This window comes from Prosopis cineraria, unplaced genomic scaffold, assembly GCF_029017545.1.
Source record: "Prosopis cineraria cultivar Desert tree isolate PC_DT_omini unplaced genomic scaffold, ASM2901754v1 PC4, whole genome shotgun sequence".
Classification (NCBI taxonomy): Eukaryota; Viridiplantae; Streptophyta; class Magnoliopsida; order Fabales; family Fabaceae; genus Prosopis; species Prosopis cineraria.
In genome coordinates this window covers 41,408,813-41,436,326 of record NW_026555335.1, presented here as the reverse complement: position 1 = coordinate 41,436,326, position 27,514 = coordinate 41,408,813, and the positions used below count along the sequence as shown (strand labels likewise).

Here is a 27,514-nt window from a genome sequence, read left to right as displayed (position 1 = left end):
AAAAACCCCATATCATGTCATAAAAAAAATTTAATAACAATTAGATATCTTAAAACTTAGAAAGCATTGTCACATTTTGTGAGACTAAATTATTATTATTTTTTATTTTAGAGGATTTTATTTATTATTCTCCCTTTTTATTTATTTAATCTATGTAAAACAAAGAATGTGCTCCCTCAATTAAAAAATGTAAAACATTTTTTCATTGAATATCAACTCACAACAAATTAGTTAATTGTCTTTAAAATAATATTATATTTACATATTTATCTTTATTTAATAGGGCATTTTATTTAAAAATAAATATAAAATAATTTATTGAGATATTGACTCCAAAGGACCTTGTATGATGTATTGACGCCAAAAGTGTTGAAAATGAAAAATCTCATGTGACATATTAATAATGAAGAACATTATTCAATTTTTACTTTTTATTAATCATTTAGAGCATTTATGTTATTTAAGCTAAAGAAGTTAATGACAGCCAAGAACCTCATTTCAAAAACACTCCTAACGCCTTATAAACAATTAAATTTCTAATCAATTTTTTGCCAGCAATTTTTCCAAACTTTCTATATTCAGGTTTTTCTTGATTATCAATATGGTATATTAAATTTAGTTTTTATCAATTTGATTTTTTGTGTTTTCTTAAATTTCACATGAGTTTTTTAATTTTTAAAATAAAAATTGATTTTTTAAAATTATCTACTGTATAAAGTATATTAATTTTTTTATAGCACACAAATTAGACTCTGCCAAGAGTAGATACTGAAGGCATAGGGTAAACCCTTCCCAAATAAATTGCTACTTCCACTAGGGTGTAAAATATATTAATGATTTAACATACACATGTAATTGAATGAGAACAAATTAACCTTCAAATCAATTAATTTTTATCTATATAATCTCTTATAATGTGTTTTATTTTCTTATTTCTCAAAATTTCAAAGTCTGTTTTTTTTATTTAAATAAGTATATTTCTTTTCATTAATTTGTATAGCTGCCTTCAATATTTTGTAATCTATGTCAGTAAATTTTAACAATGTTTTCCTTTTAAATCATAAGGATCAAATCCATAATTGAAAGGAATTTAAAGAATTAACAATTCATGAAATCCGTGTATTCTCAACTTCAAGAAAAATAGATGAAATTTTCTAATCGTTGGAGAATTAATCATAAACTCATAAAAAAATTAAAAAAAACAATAAATATTTCAATCTATTTTTTGAACGAGGCATTTTGGCCCTTTCATCTTTTTTTATGCTGTTGTTATACGTATTTTGATTTTGTGCGCGCGCTGTATGACTCTGTATTCAGAGGTGGAAGAAGAAAAAGCAAAAAAAAAAAAAAAAAAAAGGTTCCCCACTAGTCACAAGGCCATGAAACAGAATAAACATAGAAAAATAACTGACTGCACCAACGATGGAGATTACCTCTTTAAATGCAAATTGGAATTGAAGTTACCCACCAAAAAAGAAGAAGAAGAAGAGACAGATAGATTATTAAGGACGCCCAACTTAATAAAAAAATAGCAAATAATAATTTATTACAATTTTAACACATAGACATGCCTACTGCCAGGATAACATATGAATGGATATATTAACAAAATATTTAGAATGCAAATATTGCAATGGGTGGGTTTCAAGTAATAAACAACATGCACTGAGGAATGACTGGGCATTATTTTTCCAAAATCATTAAATTATACAAATGAGTACTTCCTTCATTAAAAAATGTAAGGCATTTTTTGAAGAGTTGGATGTTTAAAAATGTAAGGTATTTTTAATTTTTTGAAGTATAATTATTATCTTTTTTTCAAAAGTGCGTCTATTGATAATAACTTTATATTTATTGTAAGGTATTTAATAGAGGTAAATATAAAAATATAGGGTTAATTGAAAAGTAGGTAACTACTTTATTGAAAGGTGAGATTTAGTTAAAAATGCTTTATATTTTTTAACAAAGGAAGTATTCAATTTTTTATACAATTACCTATTGTATTATTTGTGAATCGAGTTCGGTAAGACCATGTTAGTGGCAAAACTCTCACAACAGGTATTTAATAAAACTACACACTCAAGACTTGAGTTTTCAAAACCACTAGTTAAACTAATACAATCATTTATTAGTTGAGTTACATGATTGTTGCTGTTGGTGGACTATTCACTTCATATGAAAGGTTTAATTTAATTAAAGTTTGTAAAGGCTAAGGTTGGATAGCACCATGGGTGCATAAAGGAAAAGTGGGAAGGCAAAAAGAGGAAAGAAAAGAAAAGAAGGGGCATGGGTGGATATCCACACACAAAGCAGAAGGCTTTCTAATATTATGATATGATATGATTCTCATATGCTTTTATGTGTTAATTAAAAAAAAACGCACATTATTCCCATTAAAAGGACCCAAGCATATTGTTCCACCTACTTACTATCAACTTTTCTCACAAAAGCACTTCCAAACTAAACAAGTAAATATCAAACATTAATCCTTGCTCCATTTTTAGTTGCTTCCAATGTACATATGCAGTACCTTTAGGGTCGAAACTAAACTAGTAAAACTGGCAAATGTTGGTCTACTATATTGACCAACAAAGATTTAACTAGTAATTTAAAAAGTTATAGGTTCAAATTTTACTATTAATATAAAGATATTAGTGAATACTTTGTAAGTACATCTATAAATGTTATTTAAACCTTAAAGTATGCTTTGATTGGTGGTGGTGGAGCCAAGTCAACCTTAAACTAAAGGCGTATGATAATTTAATTTAAAAATTAATATTGTTTTAAAAATAATAATTGCACCTATACTAAACCTGTAATAATGTAAATAGCTTAATTATTATTTTTTTAAAAAAAATTATATTGAACAGGTTGATATGATTTTTTATGTAAATATACTTTTCACATATTATTGTAATGATTAAAGTTTTACACATATCTAATAAGTTTTTGAACTTATATTTTTGTTATTTGCCTTAGGGGTAAAAAAATATAAATGTAAAGTAGCAAAATTTATGCGACCTACTTGTAATTTTTTCACGGTGAGAGTGCATTTGCGCCCCTGTCTGGCTCTGCAAGTAGCCCGAATCTTGATGGGTTTTTAAGCCTAACACACCTAAACTTTAAATTTTACAAAAAAAGTAACGAAATTAAAGCAGCACATTTCCTTGAGAGCCGTGGCATGAAAAAGACTACGTAATTCCTGGGTATGGCAAGTGAGACAGAATTAGTTGTCCCTTTGATTTCTGTGACCCCACTAGTTTGTGCTTTTTTACTCCTCTCCATTCTCGCACCTCAGCCTCATCATTCCAAACGAATAAATTTAGAACACGTAGGTAATGTCTTCATCTAAATTATGAGCCTCCTATTTCCAGTGAAATTTAACACATATCAAATTATCCATGATTCATGACACTCTGGTTTTATATTATTTTTTTTTATCATATATTCATTCTATGTATAAAATATAAATGATAATGCACTAATTTGCCAAGACGCAATTTCGAGCAAATTAAGGGGCCAAAAACAAATTTGACGTTAAGCGCAAGAAATAATTCAAATAACATAAACATAAAGGGCCAGAATCATTTTTCGTAAATTTTATAAAAAGTTTTGATAATTTTTAAATGGAGGCAAAAAGTATGGCTTAGATCCGTCCCTCTCCGGGCGAGGGTTTCTCCATTTTCCTTTCTTCCATTCTTCTCTCATCACTCTTAAATTAAAATTTTAATAGTTCAGATTGAAACTTTGATAAAATTATTATTTTATTTTATAAAAAAATATATAAATAAATTTAAATTATTAAAGTTTAATCTAAATCATTTTAAGCTATAAAATTTTATTTATATATTTTATATACAATTAAAATAATAATCTTATAACAAATTAAATTTAAACCATTGAAAAGTTTTAATTCAAGGATAGTAGGAGAGAAATGGGAGGAAGGAAAATGGAGACACCCTCTTCCAGTCCCTCTTTGCATCAACCGTGGATCCCGCCAAAAAAAAAATCAGAAAAATAACATGACCTTTGAACCAACTGTATTTCTAATTTCCAAATGATATTTTTTTTATTTTATTTATAAATTATTTCTATCAATCTCATTAATATCAGTACAGTAAAAATACGAGAAATAAAAGTAAGTAAAATTTCAAACATAACCCTTAAGTAAAAAACAAAAAGTAAGTTAATCATATAATATTATTTTTTATATCTTTCTCTATTTTACTTTTTAAGGGTAATTTGAAAGTGTTAATTTAAAATAAAATAATCTCATCAATAAATAATTTATAAATTAGATCAAATTATGTTTATAAAAAGCGACTTATATATTAGATTGGATGAGTACTTTGAATTTTGATTGATTTATCATAATTTTAGTTTTGTGATAGTTTGTTTTCCACCCAACAAGCAACTGTGTGACAGTTTTACAGATTATATATATTAAAAATATAATTGACAGGAGTCGCATACACTTTATGTGCCATAATATTCACGGTCTTCACGAAAGTTGGAACCAAAAACTTGGCGCTTTTGATAAAAGTATTGGAATAGTTTATAAATAGTTTAAAAAAAGAAAAAAGATGCTCCATCTAATCTGGGATTAGAGTCGAAAATACGTGCTTAGTCTGTTAAGTTGGCCCATTTAAATTTGTTTAATTGAAAGGCTGGGTTTGTAATTAAGACCCTTCAAATGTAATTTAGGTTTAAACGAGCTGATTCTAATGGGCTCGAAAATAAACGGACTGGCTCTAAAGGGTCGAGGGCTAACTGATTTAAACTCTCATGACTTTTTTTTTTGGTATTCAAATGTTTTTTTATTTAAATGATTAACTTTTGATAGACAATTGAACTTGAAAAAAAAAAAAAGTTTAAGCATGATGTATCTATACATGTTAGCCCGTATCTACAAGGAAGAAAAAATATTAAAAAAATAACAACTAATCCTAAATTCCCAATTTAACTTTTCAAATTACATTTTATTGATTCTGTCCCTCTACGATTTATCTCTTGTTCATGTGAGTTGTGCTTGTCTCTTATCATTTCTCTTTTTGATAGCATCTCCCAAATCCTAATAGTGCTCCTCTATCTGCAACCATATTTTATTGTGCTCTTTCGTTTGTGATAGTGCTTCGCCAACCTCAAAGGCTTAAACGAAAGCATCTCTCAAGTCCTCCTCTTACTTGAATAGAATTATAGTTTGATTTGCTTTTCCTTGTTCCTTCCTTATTCTCAATTTTGCTCTTAGTCTTTCTTGTGTCTATGGTTCGTCTCATTTGATCATTCTAATGTTATCACTTTGTTTGTGTTTATAGTTTATTTAGTTGTTTTATTTTGATTCCTATCATTTTATTTATTAATATGGTTGTACTCTTAATTTATATATTGATATGAGATTTTTGAATTATATAATAAAATGGAGTATTACTATTTAATTTGATAAAAATTTAATAAAAAATAAAAAAATATAGGGTTTGAAGGCCGCAAGACCAGCCCTAAGCCCACTACCTTAAAGGTCAGGCCCTTTAATTTGGTACCTTAAAGAAAATAGGGCTTTTTTAAGCTCAACCTTTTTAGACTTAAATCTGTTAAGATCCGGCCTCCTTTTCCATCCCTATTTGGGATCCTCACGAAGTTGCATTCGTACCTTCACGGCCCATTTTATAATGTTCTTGGTTCTAATGTTCTTTGCATGCTGCTCATTCCTGCAGAACAAATCTTGCCGTGTGAAAATATTTTAATATAAAAATAAAATTACGTACCAGTATAAATTTACTTGTATTTTAAGCAAGTTTTGTTTAAGAAAACTTTTGTTCCCAATTTGAAGTTTGAATCTAAACAGGGATGTTTACCAACCCAATGAAACTTTGTTTAACAAACAATGAAACGAAACATGAGCTCTGGTATGTCTGGTGTGAACGGATGTGAGTTTCGTGCTTGTGCGCGCGCCTAATATTTTAGTCGGGCATTGGTGACAGGAAGGACAAGGGTTGTACGAATGCATCTTAAATTTCTGAGTTGGAGAGAGATGGCTGACTTGGAGGTGGGCCCATTTTAGGAGTTGGTTGGCCCACCTCTCAGAATTTTGAGTCATTGGACCAAAAAAAGAGGCCAGCCTCTAGAGCCTAGGCTAGGAATGTTGCTGGGTCCGCTCCTCTTCCTCCACGGGCTAATAATTCATTGCCACATTCCATTTCTTCATCACAAATCAAGCGCACTCGTAATCTCAAGGTTCAACTGCCAGCAAAGGGTGCAAAATAAAAACAATCCATAACCTCCCTATGCACATTGTCCTTCAAGAACTGTGAGGGACAGAATCAAAAAGCTCAGATCCATCAATTCCTTTTTTTCGCCAACCCATCCGCAACATGATTCTGATCACGAGGGGCATCCTTAATGACAGAGCAACATTTTAGAAATTTCCAGCAAGCAAAACTGCAAGCATTATAATTAAATGCGACAACCACATCCACGATGCTAAACTCAGACATTGGAGACTCCTGTCGGCTCAGATTTATGCTCTGGGCTGAGTCTTGAAGGATACTACTTTTAATACTCTACAGCAACGCCAATTACCCACATGGCCTGGTTTTAAAATAGGGATAATCCCAACTAGGCCCCTCAAAAACAACTTAATTGCATGCAGGGCCCCCAAAATTCTGAAATACTTCTACAGGCCCAAATTGCAATCAATTTTGCTGGTCCAATTACCAAAGTGTCCTTGCTTTTTATTTTATTTTTTTCAAAAGTGACTTGTTGCCAGCTGCCGAAGTCTTCAAGTAATTGTTCAAATATGTATAACAAGATGTTTATGATTTAACAAAAGTTACTATTGGCTCAGTGATGTAAAACAGGAAAGAGGAGAGGGGAAAAGAAAGAAGAGAGGAAGAAAAAAATTGTATAACTCTAATTTAAATGTCAAAAATAAATATAATTGAAAAACTTAACTCTATTTCTAAGGTTATAAAAATAATAAAATAATAAAAATTTAAATTTAAATTGCAAATCCTAAACCAAAATCTAATCTTAAAAATACTGATATTTAAGATGATAATAAAATAAATAATAAATCTTAATTCTAATTAATGAAATCCTAGATAACAATAAAAATAGATAATAAATTTTGATTTTAATGGATAAAATCTTTATTCAAATATTCCTCAAGGATAATCTTAATATTTTAAATAAATTTTAATTATCTTAATTAACTATTACTCCATATTCTATCATTACCAAATTAATGTAAAATGAGAAGGGTGAGGGGGCAGAGAGATAAAGAGAAAGGAGGAGAAGGAAGGCTGAAACTTTTAAAAATTTTTATTTAATAATACTCAAAAATTAAATATAAATAAAAAACCTAGCTCTATTTATAGAGTTCTAAAAATAATAAAATAATAATAATAATTTAAATTTAAATCCTAAATTTTAAATCTAAATCTAATCTTAAAAATGCTGATATTCAAGGTAATAATAAAATAAATAATAAATTCTAATTCTAATAGATAAAATCCTAGATAACAATAAAATAAATAATAAATTTTAATGGATAAAATTATTATTCAAATATCCCTAATAGATAATCATACTATCTTAAATAAATTTTAATTATCTTAATCAACTATTATCTCACATTCCGTCACTAAATGGTTCCCTTAATTTTGGAGAATTAAGGGGTTAAGGGTCCAAATCTACCCTTAGCACTTGGCACATTTGACTCATCGTTGACCACTGTATTGGTGGCAGTAACAGTTGGAGTCGAAGCTTTGATAGCTAACAACAGGACACTTTTTTTTTTTAAAAAAAAGATAAGGGCATTTTAATAATTAGGCCAACAAAATTAATTTCAATTTGAACCATTGGGCCTGCAAAAGTATGTTAGAATTTTTTGAGCCTTGGATATGATTAATTTGTTTCTAAGGGCGCTAGTTGAGATTCTCCTTTTAAAATTCTGAGTGAGAGAGAGAGATTACTGAGTATGATGCGCATCTGAATCAACGCCATCTTGACAGTCTCTTGATATATTTCAACAACTTTAGCTGGCTGCATAATTTCTTATCAGAAAGTGATTCGGAATTCCATCTGCTATATCAATTTTCAATCTTTTGGCCCAAAAAAAAAAAAAAAAGAGTGAATCCATTGAATATAAATATATTTATTTTCATAACTTTCAGATTTCAGATGACTACTGCATTGTGTTGAATTTTGCGATTCACAGCCTCCTCTTTTCAAGTCTCCCGAACAGACAGGCCAAAAATATAAGTCATTTTTAATCATGAAATACTGTTTTTGTTTTTTTTAGCCTCTCTCCTAAATCATAACCTTATTTAAAGACAAACTTGAAAGATACATGCTTTGTTACAAATTTATAAAACAATTTAATCAATTCTATTGATCTATGTGAGATAAATACTAGAATAGTGCTCTATTCATATTTGAAACGGCAGTATTTTACCTTGTACGTCTTGATACTATCACATGGATAGACCTCAAGCGGTGTAGAGAGATCGAAAGGATAAGCCATCCACACCAAAGAGATGAGCCCTTCTGGTTAGGCTGTGCAAACAGCCCAGCATGCACTGCCTAGCCTGAGCCAATCAGGCTCATCAGGCTGGGCTTCGAGTTGGGTATTGCCCGGCCAGTGTGCACCCCCACCAGTTAGTACATCCATTAATTTCTCTCTACCTCTCCCCTTGCTCCCACTGCTTACGCTTTGGCCTCCCCACCACCTCAAGCAGTTCTTATTTCAGCTTCTGTGATTTGAGCTTGAGGCACTACAGTATTGGATTCATTTAACAACTACCACCAACATCAGGTTCTTAGCAGCAAAAATAAAGGCCCTGGTTCCATTTCGTATGTTAAGTAACAACCATTCATTAAACCTCAATGTAAAATGACGTATATATACATTTTCCATGATATGAACATGACCAAGGACATACTCCTCTATGAAGACTAGCGATTATAAATACGTATATTAATATCAAGCCAAAAGGCCAAAATAAAAGACCTTATGCAAAATGGTGGAAACTCACTGGAGATTATCCACCACCTACTCAATTAGGTTAAAAATCCCACCCATTTCCAAACGTTAGCTATGTTCCCTAACCTGCATAAAAATCCAAACTTTCTAACTACGAATCCTCCTTATGCCCAGCTTTTTAACTCTTTCACCTGCAGAATGTTCCTGGTATTCACATTCATCAACAGCATGCACGTGGTATATTTACAACGTACATACACCCACCCAACTCAAACATTTGTCATTCCATTCCCACCCAAAACTCTTATCAGCTCAGATTTCTGCTCTGGAGTTAGCCTCGAAGGGTACTTAACCTCAAACTTAATCCTCAAATTGCCCTTCTTGCCGGGCTCTTTTGAAATGGGCATTCCCTCGTTAGGGACAACGACCTCAGTACCAGGTTTGACGATATCAGTCACTGGGATCATGAGACTCCTTTCATCTAAGGTAGTGAGGTCTAGGGTTTTGCCTGTAAGGGACTCTAGAAGAGTGATCTCTTGGTTGATCACCAGATCATTACCATCCCTCCTATAAACAGCATGTGGTTTCTCATCCACCACGAATATAAGATCTGCTGCAATGACACCGGGCTCCTGGTTACCTTTCTCAGGGAAAGTAATCTTCGTTCCTCTCTTCCAACCAGGTTTCACCTCAATAGACAATATCTCCTCCACATTCCGAAACTTCCTGTAAAGGAAAAAACACCCACATCAGACATAGTCAGCAAATAGACATACCATTTTATATTTATAATGGAGGTCTGATCAAATCACAACATGCGAGGGCAGCTAAAAATTTTTTTGGAGCAACATGAGTGAGTACTTTCTGAGTTCTGACACATGGGGCCCAAGGAACAAAAATCAATGTAGAGAAGGGCAATAAAATTAACAAATCAATCACACACTCACCTTGCCAATAAGAGAACTCGTCATATTTTAGACACAAATTATTGGGAACAAAGATAAACACTTCCATCATGCCGGACATAACAAGATTTTTAGGCCACAAATCAAAAGTTGTTGCCCACCTGATCTCACTTGCCACGTCTTATGCACTAAATAAGACGGGTTCCTAATTCCTATCTCAGTCAAGAAATTGTCAGCATCTCACTCTGGATTGCACTTTAATCATAAATAGTTTTGGCATTAAAGGTACCGGATAATATCAACTTGTCATGCAAAATTTTCCAGTAACGTGCAATATTTTAACTGTTTGAATTTAATTCCATTAATTTTCCCTAACAATCACAGGGACAAAGCCTGAAAAACTACAGAGCATCTACTCTAGGGACAACAGTGTCGCACGAGTTGTCCCAGACAGATAATGACTACCGCTCATAGGGTTACTTATATCTTATTCTCAAATATTTTCTGTATGTGTGTGTATGTGAAATATAACTTATCTTTCTCACCCTATCTCCTATTAATTGAAAACCCGCACATCCCCATGCCAGTGCAGTTCTGAGTATGGTGCACATCTGGATCAATGCCTCCTTGACAGGGTCTCTGGGATGTATTTTAACCATTTAAGCTGTCTGCGTAACTGCCACTTAGACATATAGATAGGAAGCCTCCTACTTTTATTAACTTAATCATTGATCCAAGATCCGGGATACTATCAGAAGCCATGGTGTATATATTATCACACCAACCACAAAAAAAAAAAGGGAAAAAAACTCCAAAGAGAACCTTAATTCCCCAGTTCATTGTGTAGTTCTACATGTTGAATATTCTATATACACAAAACTGAAGCATACGATCGATGCTAATTTTGTTCTAGTCTCCTAGAAAAGCGACTTAAGCAAGTTGGTTACCAGAGTAGAAGAGCCTTCCTCAACATAAATTGCCCAACATTTCACCATGCTGTAGATTAATACCAAGATTAATACCACTGAAATATGAAAGTATGTTAAGCACCAGAAAGACCAAAACATCACTAATTCCAAATTTGAAAACTGTAAAACTCAACCACAAATCGAGATAATATTTTATTGGAAAGAATAAGATCATGTTCAACTTGCTTGAACTAGATATTTATATCCTAAGATTCCACATCTTCACAGAAGTTTTATTGTGCCTTTACAGAGGCACTAGGAACCGTAGCAACTGTGTCCAACCCAGAGTTAAGAATGCAGGACACCAAGTCAATGACATTAAACTGATAACTCGCCCAGAATAAACACCAATCAAAGGTTGAGGTCAGATATAACGTGTCAGGGTTGAATTACCACCCCATTCCATTCTTCACTACAAAGGTCATGGATTTCACATATTCCTCTCTCCTGCCACGAAAAGAAAAAATTCTCCTACTGCATGTTTTTTAATTTTTCAACAAAGTACATAACAGTGTTCTAGGATACAATACAGTTGAATATTATATCTACCCATCGTTTTCCATCTATTTTCTTTACTTTTAATTATGCATGTCACAGACAGAATTAAATGCATTCAATGAAATCATGTGCTCTTTAAGAAAAGAAATGCTTTAACGTACCAGGCAAAATTTCTCAGGTTTGAAATTGCTTTTTTAAGAAATCATGATGCCATCAATTCACAACAAAATTGACATATTTTATATTCTCCTTTTCGTTCAAGTTACTTTAAATTATCTAGTACTTTAACATTTTAAAAAATTTCGGGTGAATTAGCAGTGATTTTGCAAGTCTTGTATGGACTAACTGTTCTTCAAGGAAGGTCCATCATTACCAACTCCACAGTTACTGGAACCGTATTTAACAGTAATTAAGGACTCCAAAATTTCTTCTCCTTTTCTTTTCATTTTATATCCTCTCTTGCCTTTTTTTCGGAAGAAAGGAACCCAAAATTTCTACACATTCAAATAGAGTTAGTTATCAGTCAACAGGTAAAAAGATAAACCTGGGAGATTGTTTGGTGTAGTCAGAGGACAAGAAAAATAATTTTCAGCAGGTTATAAATAAAACCTAGCCAACTAAGGGCTAGACCCCAAGAATGATCAATTTTAAAGTTGCTTCAAAACAACTACAACTTTAGTGCAAGAAGTCAAATTCAGTCAGGCCAAAACTTAACTTTTAAAATTATCAACCTTTTAAGTTGCTTCGTAACAACGAAAATTTGGAGCAAAAATAGTCACATTCAAGGTCTAGTTTGTTAATAATCAAAGAATAAAGTGATTTTAGTTAAGTTTAACACTAGAGTTGTTGGGAGAAACTAAGCTAATCATAAAGCTTTTGTTGGGGGGAAAAAATCTATCTTTAACTTCTTCTTTTTTTTTTAAATAAAGCTTATCAAAATAAGAATTTTTTCAACACACATCATATGTTTAGCTTAAATTCTCCAAACAACTCTCTCACACTCACAACAACTTTCTCATGCTTAGCCTAACTAAAATCAATTTTTTTTTAATCTTAAACAAACTGTCCCTAAGTCGAGCAAATTCAAACCGGAGAGGAAAAGGGTCAGCCAGAAGCAGAGGATACCACTTAAAGGTTAACACTCTACTGGCGCGATGAGACTAGATTCCTCTGTTTACATTACATAACATTTTATTAGCCAAGGCAGCAAGGAGATCAGCACATCTGACAGCTTTGATGAACACAGGAGCAATATTTGTATTCCCCTGTTCATCAGTCATTTGAATTGCCTAATCAGGGTGCTAGAGTAAGGGACGGACGGAGTCGTTCCATTTAAAAGCATCACCAGACTATAAGAATCAAGTTTGAGCCTTTCGGATCGGAACCTAAGGTTCCTAGCAAGTTCGAAACCAGATAGGTCACCCCAAGCTGAAGCTTGAAAGAACGAGAACCATTGTCCGCAGAAAACCCCCCAAACTCGATCTAGATATCTATTGGTTAAAAACGGAACACAATAATTCCTAAAAATTGCAACGCAGCAACTTGAAACAACTTAACGAGACAGAACCTGACGATTGAAGGAGCAGCGCAACAATCAGCTGTTAGGTTAGGGTGTCAGTAGATTAGAGATTCGATATCTTAAATTCATAATACAGATATCAAGTTGCATACCCAAAAGCGTCACAGACATTCCTTGAGATCTTCATCTTCTTCTTGACACCTTTGTAGAGCTCTTCCAAGCTACACGGCAAAAGAGTCTCCACCGCCGCAGCCTTCCTCCCCGCTCCTCCAAACGCACCATTTGAAGTTCTGAAAAAGCCATCCCAATGCGCTCCATTTCTCCCACCTCCACCACCACCACCATTCTCCGACCCAAAAATTTCCGCGTAAATGTCGTTGGCGTCCCTGGGATTAAACCGATAAGACGTCTTCGTATGCTGGCGTTGTTGGTTTTGGAAATGCTGGTAAGCACGAGAAGCCGAGGAGGACGTGGAAGAGGAGGATTGCGGAGGTGGAGGGAATTGACCGGACTTGAGAGCCTCCTCGCCATAGAGATCATAGATCTGACGCTTCTGGGGATCGCTCAAAACGTCATAGGCTTCGGAAATTTGCTTGAATTTGGCCTCAGCTTCCGTCTTGTTAACTGGGTTTTTGTCTGGGTGCCAAATCATCGCTAGCCTCTTGTAGGCCTTCTTCAAATCGTCCTCACTCGCATTTCGATTCACTTTCAGTATGTTATAGTAATCGGCGCCCATCTGCGAGCCTAGGGAGATGGACAAGCGAGTATCTCGCTCTCTCTCCCTCTATAAGAATATCAACGGTTAAGCTTGAGGTACAAAAACGGGCAAAAGCTCCAGAAACAAAGTGAGAATACGGCGACGGAGACGGTGGCCGAAGATTGAGCAGAAGAAAAGGGGACCGTTAGAAGAGGGAAAGGAAGGATGGGGGTGAAGGCCGTGGATCTGACTGTTAAAATGAGAGGCTGATGGAAGGAGGAGCTTAATCATATGGGGTGAGAATAACGTGCTACGAACTACTACGACGTGAAATAGCAGGCCAGGAAGGAAAACTTCAACACAATGGGTCCGTATTTGGGATACCTTTTATTTTATCAATTTATTTTGGATTTTGGGCTACATTTTATGCTTGTTGGTTTTATAGGCCCATGATCAACACTCGTGTTGTTTTTTATTTTTAATATCTTTTCTTTCTCAAAAGGTTAGTTGGAGGTCAACCTCCCGCACCATATTAGTCACTTAAGGCTCTGTTTAACTTAAAGACTTTAAATTAGAGGGATTGAAATTGAGATTGATAGTAGAATTGAGATTGGTAGTGGTAGTAGGATTGATGTTTTAAAATTATGTTTGGTATGAATTAATAATTGTTTGGAATACTTATTTTATAATTAAATATAAATTATTAAAAGACTATAAGGCTCTAATAATCAATAAAAAATTGTAGCCTGAAAACCCATTATCTCTGTCACGAGCCCATCCCTCTCCCTATTGCAATCACCTTCTTCCGCTCTCGCTCTGTTTGCATCTCGTTGGCATTAATCTTGACAGACCAAATGCTGCAAGTCGTCTAGCTACTTTGAAGCGACGAAGCATGCCTAGGTTTGAAAATGACTTAGAAGTCATGCGATGACTTGGAAGCAATGGAGTAGACCTAGTTCTTCAGCGACCATGAGATTTGGACTCTTGAACCCAACAAACTTAAATTAGATTTGAGCTCTTGAACTAAGGAAGATGGTGGTGAGATCTGGTCAACTCTCAAACTCCAGCCAATGTTGACACTGCTCACCTTGGTTTGAAGATAAAGATAAGGGAATTGAGTTCAATAAGGCTTGAAGATTTGGCTAAGAGGGTGGTCAAACTAGAGAAAGAAGAAGATGGAGGCATAATATGGTAGAGGGAAAGGCACAGTATGGTGGAGGGAATGGCGTAGCAAGAGGGCATGATTGATGAATAATTAGTAAGGTTGGAGGGCATTTTTGTCTTGAAAAAATCAATTGCAAGATTTTTTTTGCAATACCATGGGGGAGGTAGTATTAAGTAATCCCATAAAAGACGAGATTGATATTGGTATTGGATTGTGCATTACTTCATACCAAACATAAAAAAGTAAGATTATTTAGTTCCAATCCTGGTCCCACCATCTCATTCCTTCGTATCAAACAAGGCTTGAGGATAAAGTGCCACCTTAATCTGCTTTTCAATTACTAAGGATGAAACACTCGTTCACTTAGTTAAGGGATGAGATATTAAATTATGACGAGCAAATGTCGGGTAACACTCGTGTTATTTGTGTAGCAAATTTCCTCCAAGCACCAATAGGAATTGTCCTAGACCTAGTTGAAGGTTTATGACCACTTGAGCATCAACTTTTAAATAAAATATTATCAAAATATAATCTTTGGCTCTTGTAATTTTATTAAATTTTACTTTTAATCCATATAGTTTGTTTTTAGCACTTTTAGTCATGGAGACTAAAAAATTAGAAAAGCTATAATAATTAAAAACAAAATTTGTTAAAATTATAAGGATAGATAATTGTATTTTTCCTAAGATACTATTGGAAAAGTAGCCTCCAATTAAGCTAGCAATGCTCGGATTTGACCCAATTGATTAGTCATGTGTGTGTAATCCTCCCAATCATATGGCTATATTGAAAGAAGGAGAGTAATTTTCAGAACCAATGTAGTATATAGAAAAGAGTAATAAATAATCTTGATTGTGTATCAACTAAACCGATTTTTAGGCATTGCACAAAATATAATTTATGAATTGATAATATGACTCGATATAAATTTTATTGAATATAGATGATATCAGATCAATAAATAATAAATTAATAATAAAGGAAATTGTGGTAATTGATTTAATTAATATAATATGGATGAAATCAATACTATATTTATTTTCAGGCTAAAATGCATAAAAATTTTCTGAATTTTAAAACAATTACATATATGTCCATTACTTTTAAACATTTAAAATTAATCCCATAATCTTTAATTTTGTTTTTCAAAACTTTTTACCATTAATTAACTATTATGTTATTAATATAGTTACATGTGACATATGAAAAGAAAAAAAATAATGCAATAAGATATTTATTGATATTAGTGATTTGTATTGATTTTCTTAAAAAGTAGAAAGAAAGAAAAACTACTTGTAAAGTATCGATTGCTATTGAAACTCTTAAAGCCTTGATAATTAGAGATAGTATGTTTTTTTTTTATTTTAGTTTTAATCATATTTTTTCTTTTATTTCTTGTTAAAAACAATAAAAATATTTTTTTATGTCACATGCCATGTGTATTGCATTAATCTAATATGGCAATAACCATATTAATAACATAACCATTAGTTAATGGTAGGGGATTTTGAAAAATAAAATTAAAAGTTAGGAAGTTAATTTTAAACAAGATAATTATATACAACTATCTCAAAATTAAGAGGATTTTGTGCATTTTAATCTTATTTTTAAAGTATATAGACTTTTGTCTAACTTCAAATTGAATAAATATTTATTTTAAATATTTTTTGGTATTCTATTTATTAAGATATTTTATTCACCACCAGCACAGCCGCTCAGATTCAAATTTCACAATTTCAGTGCGTTTTTTTTTTTTTTTTGCCAGATATTTCAGTGCCTTTTACTTTACTTAATAACGCATTATAAACAGCTAAACACCATGTTGTACCTTCCTTGTTCAATGCATACAATTGATGTTTATAAGGAAAGACTTGGTTCTCTCTATACCTCCTTTCAATATCTCTCTCCATGTTTAATGTTACCTGTCAGTTTTAATTATTTATATAATTTAATGGTATAAGATTGAGAATAATAATGCATTTGGTGCAAAACTTGTATCTTCAGTTTCATTAACAAGCCCGTTTCCTCTGTTCATGTTCATTTTGGCTCACTTTATGAGCTTTGGACTTGCCCTATGTTTTTTTGTTGTTTTAATTTAATTAGAAAAATCACATTCAAGAACTTATAAAAAAAAGTCATCAAAAAACAATGGTTAATAATAAGTTATTATTTGAGAAAAAAACAAATGTATATATTCATGTTAACAACAATGCATTTCATATTAATTATTATCTCTGAATAACTTTCTTCATAGATCATTAGATGCAATTTTTACTAACTAATTTAGATTGATCATTTATTTATTAAAAAAAATCCAACGGACTTGTTTACCCTTGGACAAGTGAAAATATTAAAACAGGAAAAAGAGAGAATTATTGGGGCCGGACAAGAGTACGTGTGGATGAGAGACTGATTATTCTGTCAAACTTTAAGACTTCTAGGAGCATTTGACTGTTGACATCGACAATTAGAGCACTCTGGTTTTCCGCACACTAACAAAGAAAAAGAAAACACATATACCAAAGGAATTATCAAACGCGAAAGATAGACTGAAAGAACAAGATATACACAGAATATTTGGCAATTTTGGGCCCTGCATGTCACCAGCCATATAAACCCTTTACATGCAATCCCACCATTCATGGGCTCCTCCCAAAGAACTTGCTTAGTTGCTTTCAAGTTCGGATTTTCTGAAGTGTCGAACCTATGAAGCGCATTGAAACAAGCCCCCCCCCCCCCCCCCCCCCCCGCCGGCGGGGGGAAAAAAAGTAGAGTAACAGAGAAAGTTTGAGTGCATTGGAAACTCACCTCGTCTTACTCCCTCTTTACTTTAAACACGCTTTACACCTCAGATAATCTAAAATCCCTTGCTTTTTGTCGGAGAAATTTTACAAGCTAGCCATAAAGTTGAAGCATAGAAAGTGGCGAGGGACCACCAAGGTCGGCGAAAGAAAAAGAACAGTAACTTTTCACTCAAACAACCACTGCTTGACCACTAAATCCATCATGAAGCTGAAGAGAACCATCCTTCATCAAATTGAGGCTCAGGCTCTTGAATCTCTCCCTTGAATACTGCCTTGATGCTTTTCTCCAGTCAGTTCCCGTTTTCATCGTTGCCACAAACTCCTCATAGCTGATGCGGCCATCCTGTATAAACAACAAATGTATGAGCATGTCAGATACGCTCACAAAATTTGATTATGATTTGGCTTGCTATGCCTATGTTTCATAAACTCTGTACCTTTCATTCATGTTGCACAATTAGCCTATCGATGAGCAGGTTACAAGCATATCAATTTCATACTTATTTGTTTATTTATAATCGGTTTGGTACATAAATCTTTGGGAAAACGACAATTAATGACCCTATAAGACCATTATTCATAATTAGGGATCCTAAATTATTGAAATGCCAATGATAAACCATAATCCTTACTTATAATTAAAAACATGAGTTTAAAATATATAAAAAATATTACTAAAATTATTATTATGAATTAGAACTATTGTTAAGCTTAGTTGAGAAAATCAAAAACCACCTTAAAAATGAGTTGTCTTTCAACATAGAACTAAAACTCATTTGTGAAACTTTCGAAAAGTACTTGTGAATATATGATATTCACTTAAAAATCTACCAAAATCACTTATAAATATGAAGCCAATTACTTGTGAATTTGTATGCTTATCAATATATAGGTAAACTACTTAAAAAAAGACACTACTAAAATTATTATCATGTGTTAAGACTATTGTTAATATTAATTGAAAAAACTAGGATACCAAATGTAATGGGTTAAGACTATTGAAATTATTATTACGGATCAAGTGTGGATCTTAGTTTTTCCAACTGAGATTAACAATAATCTCAATTTATAATAGTAATTTTAATAGTGTATTTTTTTGATTTTAAACTCATGTTTTTAAATTTCAAATAAAGACCCTGGTTCATCATTGAGATTTCAACTATGCAAATTTTCTAACTGTAATTAATGGTTTTATGGGGTTTTTAATTGTCATATTCCCCAAGTCTTTTGGGAATTGAGTAGCATGGTCATGGGTAGATGCATAAACACCTTGGGCATAGTTTTTTAAGTGAAAAACCTTCCAATGAAATGCTTATAAATTTACATTCTACAAGTGCTTGACTTGTATGCTATATTTTACAATTCTAATAAGTTTACCCAGATTCTCAATAAAGAGAATCAGGAGAGGCAAAGAAAGAAAGAGGAGCATGGAAATCAAACCTTGTCAGTGTCAACCTCACGCATGATGTCATTCAAGACATCAGCCTCAGTTTCACCTGATTCATCTGCTAATGCGTCTCGTAGCTCACCTAACTCAATATACCCACTCTCATCTTTGTCAAAATACTTGAATGCTTTGCGGAAATGCTCGTCATTCTCCATTCTTTGCAGGTGAATAGTCACGGCTACAAATTCTCCATAGTCAAGTACTCCGTTCCCGTCAACGTCAGCCTAATTAATTCCATATCCATGGTAAAAAAATATCAACGAATCACGAAATTTTATTATATCAAATATACTTGTCACTTTTCTGCCCAAAATATATATATATATATATATATACTTGGCTAGGCTTTGAACAAGTATGGCAACTCATTTTATGCTCCTTCAGATATAAGCAGGGAAATTTTCAGCAGAAGTTGTTAAATTGGCTTCAGAGAAAAATTGTGGCAAATTTCTGCCTTTCCGGTAAAGTGACACGTTCCTCTGTCAAGGCATAAAAGACTAATGTCCTCTAAGCCTCAGATAATTCCATTCCGAAAGAACCTTGCATCATTATTTTTTTTTAAGAAACTGAACTTTAAAGAGAGAGATATCTAAAAGCACATTCGAAACATTATTAATCCAAGGTAAGCATGATGTATGCACTACATGTGGCAATGAACATTGTTGTCCAAAATTTCCAAGACACCTACATTTCATATGCCAATCATGTGAGCAGGTTAAAAGGAAAGAAAATATTAGCTAGTAGTGCACAAAGCATGTAATATTGTTCAGTGCAGACTCTTTGAAAGACATCATGCACTAGCAGTCCAAAAAACTGCTTCCAAGGGGATTCTCTGCTTTATCAGAACGACTCAAACACATTGGTGATGAAACAATTGAAATAAGAAGAAGCATTTCTATGATGAATGGGTATCTTGTCAAGAAAGCTTACCACTTCCATCAGCATCTTTATCTCTGGCTCGGCCAGCTGTGAACCAACCTTTCGCAACCCGGCCTTCAGTTCCTCATATGTTACTTTTCCATCTCCATCACTATCCATCAATGTAAACATATCTTTGATTATCTCCACCTCTTCAATGGATAAATACTCTGCTATTACCTGCAACAGTTATTTAACTTCCTCAATATTTCATCAGAGACAAAACTAGAATCAGTAGTTGTGTGAAATCAAAAGTAGGTGCTAACCCAAAGGGCTTTCTTTTTAAATCTATTCATCATGGAGAACTGCTTAAGCCTTGTCCTCACAATATCTCCCAAGGGAACATTTGAAGCTTTCTTTGCATTTTGTAGCCAGGGATGTTCTGCAAACATGGTTCTTGACAGTAAATATTCGGAATCACTTCTGATTAAGCTGACGTGATGCAGAAGTATGCCTCCTAAGAATTAAAATATGCATAGTTTTAAAGGAAATGGGGGATTAGGGCAAGTGGCACATGCAAAACTAAGAACATTCCTCTTAAACAAAGAAAGTCATATGTGATGGCATGCTTGCTGTGAACTGCTTAAATATGATCATTTGAAGGCTAATAAGTAATAACGGGGCCTTACTTAGTTATCAAAAGACAACCATCCAGGCATACTAGTTCCACAAAAGTCATTTTTGTGATGCATGATGACAAAACCCTGCTCATAAACCTCCGTAAACCCCAACTATGACCAGAAGTTAATGGTCCTCGATGTACATAGCATGCATGAATAAATTTTCGCTAACATTTGAGCATCTTAAGACAGGGATTCTTGATCACATCCTAAGATTTCTTTTGAATATCCACCCCATAAGGTGCACGACACCTGCTTATGACTTTTCCACCACCACCCTTTGAAAATTGTATTACAACTAAGCTTCTGACGCAAAAGGAGGAGTCCAATGTCCCCAAGTCATTTATTGTGGTTCCTAAGATTAGTGACTGCAAGTTGCTTTACTGATACTGATTGTTCTCAACTTCAACGCTAAACAAAATCGATCCTCTATTTAGTATATTGGGATGGCAAGTTTCAAAGAGGTCTGTGCCTACTAAATAAGAAAATCCCGGTTCGTTACAAACACAGGTGTTGATCGCCACATTAGTCTTTCAATTCTCATACCAGAAAAAACCACACGACTTACCGAGCACCTGTTGAGCTGTCAAGCGCTTTTTAGGATCTGGCTCCAACATCTGCCTCACTAGACTCTTAGCACTATCAGATATCTGAGGCCAAGGTTCTCTCTTAAAATCAATCACGCACCTCAGAATGGCCAGAGCCACACCTTGTTCGGTCTCTGCAATTAACACGACAACTCTCACTAAAGCAGAAAAATTCTCGTAACCAATTATATCACTTACTTCAAAAAAAATCAATTACAAAACCATTACCTGCCCAAAATGGAGGAACCCCACATAACAATATATAAAGAATGACGCCGGCGCTCCATATGTCAACCTCCGGTCCGTAGTTTCTCCTCAAAACCTCCGGCGCCATGTAGTATGGACTCCCGACGATCTCCGAAAATCTTTCTCCTAAAAGAGGGGAAGAAATCTAGATAGCGTCACACCAAAAGGAGAAAAAGAGACAGAAAAAACGGAATTCAAATCACAGTCCGAGCGAAAATTAATGGAAAAACCAAAGGAAGCATGACGAAGAAACATATATGACCCACGCACCAGGCTTGAAAAACACAGAGAGTCCAAAATCAATGGCCTTAAGGACCGAATTCTCCTTCTTATTCGCGAAAAGGAAGTTCTCAGGCTTGAGATCTCTATGCATGACTCCGTTGGCATGGCACATCCTCACGACTTCAGCTATCGTTCTAGCGACCGTTGCAGCGGCTCGTTCACTGTAATGTCCTCTGGCCACAATCCGGTCAAAGAGCTCACCGCCCTCACAGAGCTCCATCACGAGATGTACATTCTCATTATCCTCGTAGGTCGCTTTGAGCTTCACGATGTTTGGGTGGTCAGGAAGCGTTGACATTATAGCAACCTCGCGCCTCACGTCTTCTATATCCACCGCTGTTCGTAGCTTTCGTTTCGAAATCGATTTGCAAGCCAGTGCTTCCTTCGTCTCTCTGTCCGTGCAAAGGTACGTAATCCCGAACTCGCCGCGACCCAGCTCGCGTCCGAGTATGTACTTGTCGCTGATTCGAGTTCGGTGGCTCAGAGGGATCACGTCCTTCAGGACTCGGATCGGAGCTGGCGAGTGAATTGCGTCCTCTACGAATGGATTCTGGCCTCTGTCCTTAGATTTCTTCCTCCTCCTGTAGTTTGTGTCGTTGCTCGACGGTTCTTCTGCCACTTCTGCTTTCACGCAAACGTTGCAATTTCCCATGCTTCTCTTGAAGCTTCACAGCAACAGAACAGCCTCTCTGCTTTTAGCTCACAACAAAGCAAGGTTTAGAGGTCACTTGCAGTGTAGGTGTCGTGTTGCCGCCGGTGAGTGCTCCGGGAAAATAAGAAGAGGGGCGTGGGGGGGGGGGTGTGAAAGAGGACGGGGAAGAGAGAGGAAACGCGAGATTTTGAAAATAAGTTATAATCGTTATTGTTGTAGCTGTAATGAATATACGGATACTTGTTGTGAATGTGTAAGTGCCAAAATAGTTAAGTGCTTTATGGATGGGATAAATAACAAATTTACAAATTAATACTTGAAAAATTAATTATTTTGAAGGACTTTAAATTCATCATTAATACTATAACACAAATTTATCAATCAAGTTACAAGTATTCGCCCTATATATAGAACGAATTTATAACGTAAAGATATTTACCATTTAAATAACATGAAATGAAAAGTGGAACAAGTATTTATCATTAATGATTAATAATAATTTTGAATTTGAGTTTTGGAAATAAATTTTTTTATGAAATTGAATATTTAGGAAAAAGTATTTATTATAAATATTTGACTTTTTTTTATCTGATTATATAACTGAATCAAAATTAAGTATTGTCAAAATTAATTGAAAAAATTCTTGCAATTGAATGAATTTATAACTGTAAATAAATTTACCATTCAAATAACAGGAAATCAAAAATGGAACAAGTATTTATCATTAATGATTGATAATAATTTTTCAATTTGAGTTTTGAAAATAATTTTTTTTTACAAAATTGAATATTTAGGAACAAGTATCTATTATAAATATTTGATTTTTTTTACATGGCTATATAACTGAATGAGTTTCAAGTATTGTTAAATTCACTTGGAGTAATTCTTGAAAAGATGCTCATTTACATAAACTTTAATTCAAATTTCGTGTTTAAGTGGTCATTATATTGTTAATCACAGAGAGCAACTTATTTTACCAAATCAGCTCATGGGTTGGATCATTACGCAGGGCTTTGACATTTGATATTATTATAATTATAGTTATAACTTCAATTAATTTATGGATAGTGTGCTGGCCAAAAAGAATAATGGATAATGAAACTTTATCCTTAATGCAATTGTCAAGCAACACTTGGTCGACGAGGGGGGCAGAGAGATTGCGGTGAGAACCGGTACTACTACTCCCTCCCTTCTAAATGTTGTCATACTGAGATTTAAATTTATTGTAAAATAGTTGCATTTTTTATTTTTACAAAAAAAATGATATGTGTGAAGCTCAAATATGATAATAGTTTTATATCAGGGTATTTTAGTTTGCCATCATTAAAGTTTGCTGCATTTAATAAATTTTTACATCAATGTATGTGATTTTAAATGTCGACTATTTTAAAATGGATGGAAAAGGTTGTGTGTATTCAAGGATTAATTATTAAATATGGAGTTGCTTGATTCATATAACCATACTTTTGGAGGGGAGGTGTGTGTGTGTGTGTGTGTGTTTTTTTTTTTTGGAGAAATTAACTTTTTGAGAACTTCATGTATAATATGCTTGTTTAATGTGTTGTTTTTGTGGAGAAGTTGGAAACCTTTTTTAAATAAATAAATATATATACACCATCTTTTAAGATTAAAGGTGTAATATGAAGAGCATTCCTAAAAAAATACTCTAAGGGATTCATATATTCTCTTTGGGTTGATTTTTTAAAAAAATCAAATCAAACCAAACCAATTGATTTGCTAAAGTTTGGGACTTGTTAGATTTTTTTTCTCTAATAGATTTGGTTCAGTTTTTAAATAATTTGATTAGCTTTGATTTAAATTTGGATCAGAATTAAATTTTTTTTGAGATTTTTTTTTATAATTGTTAATATATATTGATATTCATTCATAAAGGGGGCGAGGATGCAGTAAAACGACTTGACGGCCAATCAATTAACTTCCTTTGATTGCTTCACTCTCAAATAAAGAAAAAAAAAAGTGAGATGAATAATTCCACAGAACTTGGGAACTTCTAAGTTAAAATGCATCAAACTCCATAAACTTTAGGGTAGTTGTTTGCAACTCTCACTCCCATCCCAAAGTTAACATCAACTGCACTTCAATTGGATTAAGTTCTTTTTAAAAAAAAATTCATCATTTTGGTTCCTAAAAAATATGAAGATATTATCAACATTCATTCAAACTATTCTGAACCCTCATTGTCTAAGATCATTATTACTTATTATTAACGATGACTTTGTGGGTATTTTGAGGATACCTTTGACATTTCTATCAAATATGAGTGCATGTCTCAAAACTCAAACTTACAATTTTAAGATAAATTGATTCAACTCTTTGAATAAGTTGAGTCAAACAATTTAAATGCCAATGCCTCATTTGATAAAGTGAAATGATTTTAGTGGAAGTTCAAATAGAAAGAGAAGGAGGAATAGAAGTGAAATGAAATTTAAAAGTATGTTTGAGATACAGATAAAATTGAATTAACAAAATTTATTTAATATTTTTTATATTTTAAGAAGACTAAAATATCCCTAAATAAAAGAAATTCAAGCATTAGAGCAGCAAGCTACAATTTTCATTTGACAACTACCACTGTTAGAAATTGCCTAGAAAATAAATCAATCAAAAACTCAAAAGCAATCAATCACAAAAAAATGTACAACTCCAAATAAGAAATTGAAGGCCAGAAAATCACAAATTGAAGAAGTGAAGCATATGGAAGAAGTAAAAGGGTGGAGAGATTGAAGAAGGATATTGAAGAAAGCTTCTGTCCAACCACTGCTCTCCACGTGTCCTCCTCCTTGAACATCAAGCCTAGATGAAGGGAATCAGACACAAAGAAATCGAAGATGAAGGTATTGCAGAGAATGGACCAAAGGACTAGGACTAGGAGCAGGAGCAGAGGTGGGAGTCATCAGTGTTCCTGAAGAAAAGGGAGGCATCTGGAATGAGAGCTTGGGCATGACAGGAGAGTGGGGAGGTTGAGGGTAAATATAACAAAACAAGGGCAAAAATGAGGTAGGAAGTAGTTCCATGGGTTTATCCAAGGAGCCCAATTCTATCAAATTTAATGGAAGTTAACATATAAATTTATGGTTCTACTTTCAATTTTACTCCCCTCCCTCCAATTCTTTGCTACCAAACAGAGGAAAAATACCCCTTCTTGGATCAAGGTCCTCGTCTTCGTTTCTTATGAAGACTTTATCACCCTATCTCCAATTATTAACTACATTATAAAAATCATGTAGAGTAAAAAACTGGACTGTCATATTTGACCAAGCCTTGGAAGAGGGCAACGGCTACAAAAATCAGGAAACTACTCAACAAGACGATTGGTAAATTACAATCCTCAAATATCTCCCTCCTGAGTATGAGTTTTTTGGTTGCTAACGTGAATCAGTTCCCTTTTCATTATTTTTCACTATAGCCTTGCCGTCTTCCCCCCCCCCCCTTTCTCTTTCCTCACCGGCTGTTGAAGTTGTTCAACGCTTGAGGTTTTACGTCAGGAATATTTTGACTTTTCGCCACACGGTTGTGTAGTACATACGGAAAATCAAACTTCTAAATTACATTAGGTTATTGGATAAAAAAATAAATTAGTTTTTAAATTATTGATTCATTAATGTCTGAATCCTAAATTTTTTTTTATATAATACTTTTCTTTAACTTCTAAAAATAATACAATCTGACCTTAGCATCAATAAAAATTAATTTTAATCATTAATTAATGAGAAAATGACTTCAAAATTTATAAAAAAACTAAAAATTATCATAAAAGACCAAAAAATTATATAAAATGATTAAAAAATTTTATTGGCTACTTTTATAATAACTTTTAGGTTATTTTTTATTTTTTAATCAATTAATGATCAAAATTAATTTTTATTAAAATAACTGTTTTCAAAAAATTGAGAAAAAAATATTATACAAAAAATAAGATTAGAATCTCAAACATTTTTGAACTTATAGTTTAAAAATCAACTTACTCTTTTACCCTATATTAAAAACATTTTTTCACAGGTAGAGTAAGGAAGAACTACCACTACATGTTGTTTGTTTTGTCTACATTTATTCCATGTTTGTTTATTTCATATTTATTTTAGAATTTGAACGTATCCAATTTTAAAAATTAAAATCAAAATAAAAAAAACTTAAATTCAATTAATTTAAATTGAAACTTATTTCATAGGACTCTATGATAAGAAGTTGTACTCTATTCTTAATTTAAAATTTGAAGTTTATAATAATTTAAAATAATTTAAAAATCTGAAGTCTTTTAACATATAGTACACCTTAATCGTGGCCAATCATGTCCTATTACTCTTGCTCCGATGTCCGGGGCTCCAGGTAGAACCTGGGGAACGCTTTATTTTGCTGCGTGGTTGGGCACAACAAATACGTATATGCATATAGCCACACGCACATGAGCGCGCGCACATGTTAGTTTTTTTTTAATCAATGTATGTATCTCTATTTTTCTCTAACAAAATAATGAATAAGTGAATATTAAAATTTCTCTCGCTGATCCATTGGTTATGTGTTCATATTATTTATAATTCGCTCAAGATAATGTAGTTTGACCTATTTTAAGATTATTTTAGTTAGTTAATAGTGGGTGAATTGAATTTTAAATTAAACGTAATGAGGCCGATATCATGGATTGTAGTGCAGTCATACTCATATCAATGATTAAAAAACATAGCAGGAGTAATGATTTGCTACTCCTAAAAGTTTAAACCAGATTTTTTTATATTAAAAAAATGATAACAGGGTCAATTATTAGAGTGGATCTCAACCCAAAGTTCACCAAGGAATGAGAAACTAACATGGGCTTGATGGTGTCATAATTGGCATGCATATTAATTTGAGATTACTTTTTTATTTTGCTGAGTTAATTTAATTGAGCAAGATAAAATTTAAATCTCAGTAATTTAAATATTAAAAGTTTTAATTATTTTGAAAAACAAAAATTCAGTTTTTCTAAGGAACAATATTTATAAAATGTAGGCTTTGTATCTCGCTTAAGATATGAGGAAAGCAGAATTATTTATAATTTATAAATAACGAAAGCAGCTTTCTAATTTGTCACCTTTCTAATTTATCATTTTTTAGCAAATTTCTGCATCATTCACTCTCACACTTTTTAAATATACTAGTATATGCTATGATCAGGCGACATGAAATTAATTAATAAAAATATTTTTTAAATTATTTCGACAATACCAT

At 33.1% G+C, this 27,514-nt stretch overlaps 2 protein-coding genes across 2 annotated transcripts; both read right to left on the bottom strand.

Annotated features, from left to right (window-relative positions):
- Positions 1-8,855: 8,855 nt before the first annotated feature.
- Positions 8,856-13,878, bottom strand: LOC129309929 (uncharacterized). The gene is made up of 2 exons (XM_054951702.1): positions 13,023-13,878; positions 8,856-9,706 (listed from the first exon to the last, which is right to left on the bottom strand). Exons 1-2 carry the CDS (start codon positions 13,604-13,606, stop codon positions 9,250-9,252), a joined length of 1,041 nt encoding a protein of 346 aa, XP_054807677.1. The 5' UTR covers positions 13,607-13,878; the 3' UTR covers positions 8,856-9,249.
- Positions 13,879-17,128: 3,250 nt separating this feature from the next.
- Positions 17,129-22,471, bottom strand: LOC129310128 (calcium-dependent protein kinase 10-like). The gene is made up of 7 exons (XM_054951991.1): positions 21,625-22,471; positions 21,337-21,480; positions 21,090-21,242; positions 20,168-20,283; positions 19,914-20,081; positions 18,977-19,207; positions 17,129-17,879 (listed from the first exon to the last, which is right to left on the bottom strand). Exons 1-7 carry the CDS (start codon positions 22,286-22,288, stop codon positions 17,706-17,708), a joined length of 1,650 nt encoding a protein of 549 aa, XP_054807966.1. The 5' UTR covers positions 22,289-22,471; the 3' UTR covers positions 17,129-17,705.
- Positions 22,472-27,514: the final 5,043 nt, after the last annotated feature.